At 38.3% G+C, this 9,958-nt stretch overlaps 2 protein-coding genes across 2 annotated transcripts; one reads left to right on the top strand and one right to left on the bottom strand.

Annotated features, from left to right (window-relative positions):
• Positions 1-1,387: 1,387 nt before the first annotated feature.
• LOC116397811 (RIMS-binding protein 2) lies at positions 1,388-2,609 on the top strand. The gene is made up of 4 exons (XM_031873635.1): positions 1,388-1,527; positions 1,880-1,983; positions 2,112-2,183; positions 2,283-2,609. Exons 1-4 carry the CDS (start codon positions 1,446-1,448, stop codon positions 2,346-2,348), a joined length of 324 nt encoding a protein of 107 aa, XP_031729495.1. The 5' UTR covers positions 1,388-1,445; the 3' UTR covers positions 2,349-2,609.
• Positions 2,610-5,746: 3,137 nt separating this feature from the next.
• Positions 5,747-9,112, bottom strand: ca4b (carbonic anhydrase IV b). Its single transcript, XM_031873507.1, has 8 exons — positions 9,019-9,112; positions 8,727-8,771; positions 8,474-8,635; positions 8,065-8,210; positions 7,868-7,960; positions 6,783-6,849; positions 6,358-6,521; positions 5,747-5,857 (listed from the first exon to the last, which is right to left on the bottom strand). Exons 1-8 carry the CDS (start codon positions 9,077-9,079, stop codon positions 5,747-5,749), a joined length of 849 nt encoding a protein of 282 aa, XP_031729367.1. The 5' UTR covers positions 9,080-9,112.
• Positions 9,113-9,958: the final 846 nt, after the last annotated feature.

Consider the following 9,958-nt stretch of genomic DNA (forward strand, 5'->3'; position numbering starts at 1 on the left):
TGTGGGGGGGGGGTCCAAACCAGAAACTTGGTCACAATAAACCCACAACTGAAGTCAGACGTGTCCACTTCCTGAACCTTCCGTTTCTCTGCAGGAGGAGATTATCACCTGCTGACCTGACCATAGGTCAGGAGAGGAAGTGCTGACTTTCAGTAAAGCGTAAACTGGATCAAGTTGTATGAGGAGGAAAATACTGCCTCTTCACATGCAACCAATGTTTTAATTAATATGAATATTGTCCTGATCTGAGGCTTCATATCGAATTATTTATTTTTAATTATTTTATTGTAATGTGTGGTTTCACACTTAAAGCTTCTTTTTTTACCACCAGAGTCTATGCAAAAAGTATTTCCAGGCATTTTTGAGAACCTTTATATTCTAATTCTGGGAATGAACTTGATTATATTTCAATACATGTTTGGAAAACCACTTTTTCCATCACATTTCCTTCTTAGAAATATATTAATTGTATGCCTTTTAGTAATATTTGATTGACACAAGAAGATCTCTCAGCAGCCACATGCATGTTAGAAGCAGCCTAATAGAACTGCATGCTATTATCTGATCCAGATAACATATTAGAGGTTTCTTTTGCAAACCATTTCTCCCATTACGGTGCACTGTGCAGTCTTCCGGTGCTGAACTAATGGATCTCTCCACTTGCTTCAAAGAGGATTACTGTTCCTTCTGCTTAGCTTAATTAACTCAAATTAGGATAAGGGCAAGGCGTGGTCTTCTGTGTACAGCAGCCATCTGTCTGCAAAGTGGACAGTCGAGCGCTCACGCTGCTGCAAATGGAGACACGGCTGGAGTTGGATGTTTTGATATTCCCAGATAAAGTGAAGATTGCTACTCCGGAGGAGCTCTTAGAATGGGAGCTTGAGACTGCGAGCCAGTTGTCCATACCCACTGTCCGACTCTTTGTTGCACTTTACCCGTACAACCCTGCTGCAATGTCCCCCAACTATGAGATGGCTGCAGAAGAGCTGCCTTTTGTACCAGGCCAGATAATCAAGGTAAAAAACAACATGTGACATCTTTTTGCTTTTTGCAACTTAATGTAAAAGTAGAGCAGGTAAAAAAGGTGTACAATTATGTTATGGTGCTGTTCAAGTGTTCTGCCATGTGTAACTCATATGTTTGAGTTGTGAGTATTTCCTCACTTCATCAGTTGAAAAGCTTCTTTGAAAGAACGTGATGGTGTTTCCTGTTTGGGCTAGATTCAGGCCAGCTGAGTGTGTAGAAAGATATCAGCTTTCTTCTTTATTTCCTGTCACCTTTTCCAACTGATTGATGTGACTTTCACTGAATATGCTCACTGCTGCAACATGCAAATAATTGTTTTTCTTCTTTTCTCTGCATTTTTTTAGGTGTTTGGAGACACAGACTCTGATGGCTTCTATCACGGTGAGTCTGGTGGTCTCTCCGGTTATGTGCCAAGTAACATGGTGGATGAAATCCCAGTGGATGATGAGTACCTGAAGCATCTACTCATGCAGCAGGGCTTCCTCCCTGTGGACCATACAGGTATCAGCCCCCTGTTTCTGCAGGACACTGTGCTGTAACACACTGCCAGAGCACTAAAATAGGGGTAGTATAACACAACATATTGTGTGGGAAGCTGTTTCCACTGAGCTGTGAATGTTACTACAACAAATAAGAGCAAGTAAAAGTAATACAGAAATCATACAAAAAACGTTAATGAAACACTGATTTCTTTCAGTGCACTTGCTCAAAGGTAGTTGTTTACTCTTCATCAGCTCTTTGAGCAGTCATTTTCTTTAGCGTCAATGCACTTATAGACACATTTTACCATTAAAGTTGTGATTTCAAAGGAGTGTTTGTGTATTTGGGCCCACAAATATGTCTTTAATGCCAGATCTGAGCGATATAACCAGTATCACCGATGATGTGGTCGTTCGACGAATGGTGGCCTTATTCGACTACGATCCATGGGAAAGTTCACCCAACATGGACAGTGAAGTAAGCACTATCATGATACATGAACCACATTGTGCTTTTAACCATTTTGTACAAATACAGTCTTATTTTTTATTTTAAATACAGCAATATGGTTTGTGGTGTCACTCAAAACTCTTCTTCTCTCAAAGGTTGAACTTGGCTTTCGCTCAGGAGATATTATATACGTGTTAGGTGACATGGATCAAGATGGATTTTACTACGTGAGTGTCACCTTTACAATTACAATACAATGATTGGTTTGATTGATTAGTTCTTGCACTGGCTTTTGCGCACTAACTTTACTTTCATCTCAATGTTAGGGGGATCTGCATGGACGAAGAGGTTTGGTTCCATCAAACTACCTGCAGCCGCTACCCTGGAATTAGAAGAAAAGGGCACGCTAAGATGCTTAATACAAATGCCAAGTCTCAGACACAATGGGAAATCAGCAGCTTTTATTCAAAGAAATATTTATTTGTACAGTAACAGTAATTAAAAAATCATTTGGTGAAAAAAGTACAGACAAATACAAATCATATATATTTTAATAATCAAAAACGATATGAAAAGATCTGGAGAGAGTATTTATATAGTGTATCCATATTTGCCTTACACCCTGTTTATATATTTTCTATAATTAGATCATAGTTTTTTCATGTGTAAAATTTAGGTGAAAATGTTTTTGAGTTTTGCAGCAATTTTATTTATCAACAGAGACTTTGTACAAAGGAAAATATTCATGTTATCAATGCAAGAATTGTAAAGCAGACACTGATATTAAACTGTCTTGAATCTGTACAATGCTCACCTGCTTTCTTTTAACTATAAATCTTAGCTACTTGTTTTTACTGGTGTATGATTTTACTATGTTAATTTAAATCAGTTTCTTTTCTGACAGGTTTTCACATTCACCATTATCATCTAAATGTGTAATAAATAAACATAAAACAAAAGAAAATTACAAAAGCAATAGAAACATTCTGCAGGTTTTCAGGATTGGGCCTTAGATTTCTAAGATCTTTCACACAGAGTCCGTTGGTTTCTTCTTGTGAATTTCTCTGCAGCCAACAGTATACTCATCCATAAAGTAGGAAACACTACACTGTGTATTGAAGTTTAGTAGTGCTTTCTACTTTATGGGTGACAACACTGTACATCGGTAACTTCTGGTTGCTCCGCCGCAAACACTGAAGACATGAAGGGTTGAATAAAGGCAAGTTCTCACACATTAAATGAAACACAAGCACATTTCCTAACATCGTTCTATAACTGAGAAACATGAAAACAGTTTGCACATACAGCATTTGACAGTAACGCTGCTCGAAATGATGCTGATATAGAACAATAATGAGACATAAAGCAGTTACTCCTGTGTATTTCAGTGCATTTGAATTGGATGGATACAACAAATAAAAGCAGCGATCATCAGATTCTAAATAAAGTCAAATGCTGTCAGGGTCTTACCTTACCAGCTTTTGGACTCACGAGAAGAAAGAAAACCCAGAAGTGAACAGGGTCTTTTTATTAACCCGTCTGAGCCACGTGGTTAACACAGGAAAAGCTCTAACAGTCACACACAAACACACACACACACACACACACACACACACACACACACACACACACATGTACGCCCACACACACACATGCAGGGAAGTGTATTTGAAATATTTTTCTTGCATTATGAACCTGTAGCTGCTGGTGGTTGTTGGTCCATATACTTTTGTTTAGTGATAATAATACAGCTTATTTCAGAGTATTGTTTTTTTTCACGTACAATCTTACTCAGTAAAGTAACTGTAGCCATCAGCTTAATGTAAAACACTGTAAGAAAGATTCACAATCTAGAAATACAAGAGTAAAGTAACAGTACCTCAGAATTTACTTTAAATCTTAGTGGACTCATCTGCACACAGACAGACACACACACACACACACACACACATAACCTATGCCCATGAAGCCCTGTCAGACTGCACCACTGCTGCTCATCCCTTTTAAGGACATGCAGTTATGAGGCGCGACACCTGCTTTTAAAGAAGAAGCCAGACACTGAAGTCGACCGATATTGATCCCAGTAATAACCAATGTGGATGTGTATCAATGACCTCAGGACAACAGTACTCTTTACTGATAGAGCATTGAGGCGTGTACTTTGACTGAAATAGCAACATAATGATAAAAGATCAAAGTAAATCAAAGATTATTAGCAGACCTATTGATTGAGTGAGCTTATTTCATGTTAAATGTTTGCAAAGGGAGTACGTTGCTCCTCAGCACTGTCCTCAAATAATAGTCCAGAATCATTTGTACAGACTACACAGGAAGAGATTCATATCGCGCCTATATTTCCGAGAACTTGTTCACGTCTGCAAGTTTCTCACAAGGTGTGGGTGGGGTGGTGGTGGTGGTGGTGGTGCAAGGCCCTTCGCTGTCCCAGCAGCAAATGTGCAATATATTTGCAACAACAGAAACTTCGCAAATAGAATAGACGAGGGCCCGTGTCCTCTGTTGTCACGACAACCAAAACCTCAGAGTCACACCAAGTGAAATAAGAGGAAGTGGGGGAAGGGCGGCACTCACAAACCGAGAAAAGATGTTCGTGGTAGTGAAGGAAAAGAAGAAAAGACATGCAGAGAGTTGTGTAGCAGATGAAGAAAATAACCAGTTGCAAATGGAGGAATTGACAAAAAAGTTGAATTTGCTGCATGGAATAAAATACTGAAGGCATTCACATTGTCAAAGATTACATGCACACACACGTAAAGGTTATGTTTTCATGTGATAATGAGTTCATATGTGTGTTTTTCAAGAAAACAACTTTGCAGAAGTCGAGCATGACTGTGCATCCTGCAGATTATCTCAGCACCGTTGCGCCAGAGACTGTGATTACATTAGACAGCTATTCCTGTGCAACAACATGGGATTATATCCAAAGTGATCTCCTCAAGTACGTTTAGAGGTATACTGTAGATAGTCAGGGTGCCAAAAACAAGTGCATCATCTAATGACCCCGGGGTATTATCCTTCCTGGTCACTGATTAGGACTGATTGAATTATGTTTTACCTTTGCTCAGTAATCTTAGAATAATCTTCTTATGCTGTCTACAACGGTAGCTGTAAATGTATATTTCCTTTAAAAGGGTTGCTGAAGTTTAAGTTATTGCAATTAAAGAAATATAATTTAAGCGTTAATATGTTGGAACAGTTACAATGAATCTATCAAATGTATGTGCTTACACACACACCACAAACACACACCTGTTTCTGTCCAGTCAAACTTCTAACTGTCTCATGACATCACGGCTGTGGGTTCATTAGCAAGTCACGCTATGAGAGATTAAATTTCCCCAGGATGGCTAAACATAGAAATAAAACATTTGAGGATAGTCATGCACTTCTTTAAGTGTGCTACCCAGAGTTGAATACATTCACAGTCCAGAGTCATTCAGACTTGTTTGGTGCTGCCACGTGGTGGATGTTACAGGAGGTGACGCTCTGACTGATAACAGTGTAAAGGGCATTACAGTAATCAGGATTGGATTACTATTGTCAGCAAACCGCAGTGCAGTTTTTTGCAGAAATAGAAAATAGATACATTTTGAGGTAACAAGATGCAAAATCGACAACTTAAATATACAATTAATATTTTAAAATGCTAATGACATATGCTTTGACACATGAGGTTGTCTTTACAACAACAAAATCGCACACATTACATACAGTTAATTCACACATTAGTTTGATTTTTTTATATATATACACACACTACATTATATATATTTTATTTGACAATCATCAGTGGAGATATACTGCAGTATTTATTTATAAAGGTGTAGTAAATTAAACAGAAATGCTTTCCATTAGAAAACTGAAGCTGGGCGAATACAGCGAGCTGTAATAAAAAATCACAACAGACAGGTGAAAAAGTAAAATGACAAATTCTATAAATACAGTGGATGCAGTGGTACAGGTGGGAAGCCACTCAAATTATTTACGCAATGCTTCTCTTTCTCAGTATTCTAAAACAATGTTACTATGGAGTGTTTTAGCACACACACATACACACACACACACACACACACACACGCACACACACACACACACACACACACACACACCCATCTATTGTATGTTTCATGGTATACCCCTGATCCCTTTCCCTAATTGAATACCACAGCATGTGATGTTTCGGGTATTGGGTTAAACTGGCAGAGCATAAGACAGCTTTTTCTGATCTTCCCACTTTTCTGGCAGAACGACTAAACTAAGCAAGATAGCATATCTTAATCATTGCCTAATGCATTGGTTTAAAATTCCTGCAATAAAAGCAGAAATGCAGGAAATTGTGTTCAAATATAGATCTTTTTTTTAGATTATTGTGAAAATAATTACCTGCTTCCTGTTTAGAGGAACTGTGTTTTCAAACAGGCTCCAGATGACAGCTTCAGCGCAGTTGGGTGTGGTGAGGGAGCCATCATAGCGAAAGTACTTGGTCCTATTCTTCTCAGGAGGTATGAACATTTCCAGGGACACGCCTTTCAGTGTCGTACTGTTGGCTGGTTTTATAAAATATTAACAAGATAAGTTAGCCAGAAACGTTTTATTAGACAACAAAGAGGTTCAAGGTGACAGCTTGATTGTTAATCTATTTATTGTTGAGGTGTTAAAAAGGTGTTTTGTGATGTTATCTCTTAACAATTGCACTTTAGCCTAACACTGGAACAATCAGCAGCACATTTAGGACCCGATACACAATGTGGATTGAAGATAATGATGCAAAATGATCTTATTTGTCCACGTCAGCAGATATGACTTACTAGGTCGTGTGATGTATTTCAGAGCATTAAGAAGTGGATACAATTTCTTATTTGCAGACTTGGACTTCTGAAAAGAATAAAATGTTCAAGTTACTTGGCATTTTTATAAAAGTTGGGAAAACATACTGTGGAAGGATTGGTTCAAACTGATCCTGGTGATTTGTTACAGTTGAATTGCTTCCTGTTACTTTTGATCTTCAAAGGTTTTGAAAAGGTTTTTCTTAATTATCACAAAATTAAAAGAGTCCTTGCTAATCCTTTTTTCTCAAAGTTCCTTGTGCTTAACTTTGGTGTACCTCAAGGCACGATTTTTGGACCATTTATACTTTTTTTTCTATATCGGGGGTTAAATTTATTTTACTATCTTTGCAACCATTATATCCATAGAATCCTTTATCTTTCCTTCACAATGAATAAGTCCTGTTCTTCTGTCCCAGTTATGGTTAAACTTTGAAACGTGCCAAAAATGTTGATGCCAGTTGATCAAGTATAACAGAAAAATCACGAACTCACATACTTTGGGATCTAACCTGGAAATTATATATTTGCAATTATTGAACCTATGGCCCACTTTGACAACATTTTCATAAGAAAGACGCTTGTCCAGAACAACAAATATTGCTCCGGCCTTAGGCATCAGCGGCATATGCAAATGCTAGGGACACCATCCATCCAAAGGGGCACCCCAAATGAGGGGAGAAGAAAAGATTCGAAAATTATAAATTTTACTATTTCTAACTAATACTATTTTAATACTATTATTTATAAAAGCCCACAACAATACAACTATTACACAGGGCCTTTTTTTGTGTTGGCTGCAGCATCGTGCCGAGGCATCGCCCTAATAGCTGATAGAGTTTTTCTTTTATATGTGATCTGCATAGCTTAGACTCAAAGACATAAAGCTTCGCAGTTTCGGTGGAGTGTGTGAACACAATGATTGGTGGTGGAATTGGCTGCAATGCCAGAGACACCAGCTAAAATCTTTCCTTGGGCACCAAATTGGTCATCTTTGTTTTATCAAACTCTTTTTAAGCAGATACATTTTAACCACTTTTTTGTATATGATAATCAAATTAAATCACCTCAAAGAAAAAGCCAAGAACAGCCACGGCTATGTGGTTGCTTAGAGCCTGGGATATAGAGTCGTATTCTTCTTTTACGTGGACTATATGCATCTGTAGATGGCATAAAATGATTCAATATTTCATTTATTTGAATGCAGTACACAAAGTGGCTTTATCATATAATTATAACACACTTCCATACCCATGTTTCTTACCCCCATTGGAAATTGTTCTCCATCAACCGTGTGTTCAGACCCAGGTCCTCTGTCTTTGCCCCAATGCAAGTGAAGTTGAACTGCTTTATATGGTGCAGCCAGATTTCCTCCTTTGATCCTCATACCAGAGGGTAAATCCAGTTGAACTGGAAAATTCAGGCAAAAAAGACCCCAAATCCAAAAAGGCTCTATGTAATCGGCTACAGTGCAAACTTTAAAAGATTATCAATGTTTTGCAGCATCTTCAAATTTAAAGATAGGCTTTGCCATATACGACCATCTCAGTGGTTTACCTTGAGACTATTTCACAGTCGGTTTACTTTAGTCAAGCTGATTTAAGATAATTCATTGTCATCTTTTTACCAAATCTTCTTCCTCAAATAAAACTGCAATTATCACAAGGACGTACCACTGTGACCGGAGTTTATGAGGCGACCATGAAAAGCCTCTTGATAGCCAATGAAGTGAAAAGGAGTGAGTCGTTCATCTGGTAGAATTCTCCTTGTAACAATAACTGGAGACTGAGATTTGCCACTGCAGTGCGGTGAAACCACTCCCCATACCTCTGGACCTGTGAAGGCAGGTGAATGAGAAAAAAGTAACTCCACTATTTATATTTTAAAATTGTATTTAAACTGTAAATGGTTTGTCCTGAGGTTTACCTGTGCAGGTGTGATTGCATGTAACTTGGGATTGGTAGCACCAATCTACAAAAAAATGTTTGAATTTAGTCATTGCATAGAAATTATAAAACAGCAAGAATTAATACAAGCCTCCAGCCGAAAACAAATGTAAATACATATTTTGAATTTCTTCTTTGTAATGAATAAGCCCAGTTAATTGAAGAATGTTTTATGTCATCAATTTCCTCAAAAGAAAACACAAAAAATAAAGAATGTTTGAGGCTAAATACATTTGCAAAGTCTAATCAATTAAATTTCTTTGAGAACCTACCTGCAACTGAGACAATCCTCATGGAAGATGCAAAATAAAATAAAACTGATGCTAACAGCATTGTGAATGTACTGTATCTGTCCGAGTCTGCCTGCTTTGAAATAATTGTTTTGGAAGATGATGCCAGAAGCAGAGTTCAACCAACCTGTTATAAGACAGGTAACCGCACCTATCAATCACGCCCCCACACCACATGCTTTAGATTTATGACTTCTGAGCCCTGATATCTTTAGACTGATATTCACCAGATAATGTATGGACCCTTATTCACAAGATTTGGCCTGAAAACTCACAGCTTAAAGATGCAGTTGAGAGTTGGTTAATGGAAAAATCTCCAACTGATCAAAATTAACTTACCGTATTTTCCGCACTATAAGGCGCACTGGATTATAAGGCGCACCTTCAATGAATGGCCTATTTTAGAACTGTTTTTATATATAGGGCGCACCGGATTATAAGGCGCATAGAATAGAAGCTAAGAAGTCAAATGTTTGACAGGGGTTGCGTTATGCATCCACTAGATGGAGCTGTGCTAAAGGAAATGTCAACAAAACAGGTCATCTTCTTGCTTCCTCCACTTCCGTACCATTAATTCATTAATGTTGAATTCTCTCGCTGCTGCTCTATTCCCATGTTCGGCTGCGTAGCTGACAGCCTTGAGTTTGAACTCAGCGTCGTAAGCGTGTCTCTTGAAAGGTGCCATTTTGGGGTCTTTATACACACAAGTGGTGTTGGACTAGGAGTAAGCACAGTACTGGTGTTTACCGCTATTACTTCGGCGACGCCCCTGACTACGGTAGCCGTAATGCTGCAAGCGGTGCGGCTTTGTAGTTTACCAGTCGTACTGAAACATTTTGACAGAGCGCCGTGTACAACCAGTATAGATCAACCAATTAACCAATTGATCCATATATAAGGCGCTCCGGATTACAAGGCGCAC

Source organism: Anarrhichthys ocellatus, unplaced genomic scaffold (genome assembly GCF_004355925.1).
Source record: "Anarrhichthys ocellatus isolate YVR2014 unplaced genomic scaffold, GSC_Weel_1.0 scaffold72, whole genome shotgun sequence".
NCBI classification, from domain to species: domain Eukaryota; kingdom Metazoa; phylum Chordata; class Actinopteri; order Perciformes; family Anarhichadidae; genus Anarrhichthys; species Anarrhichthys ocellatus.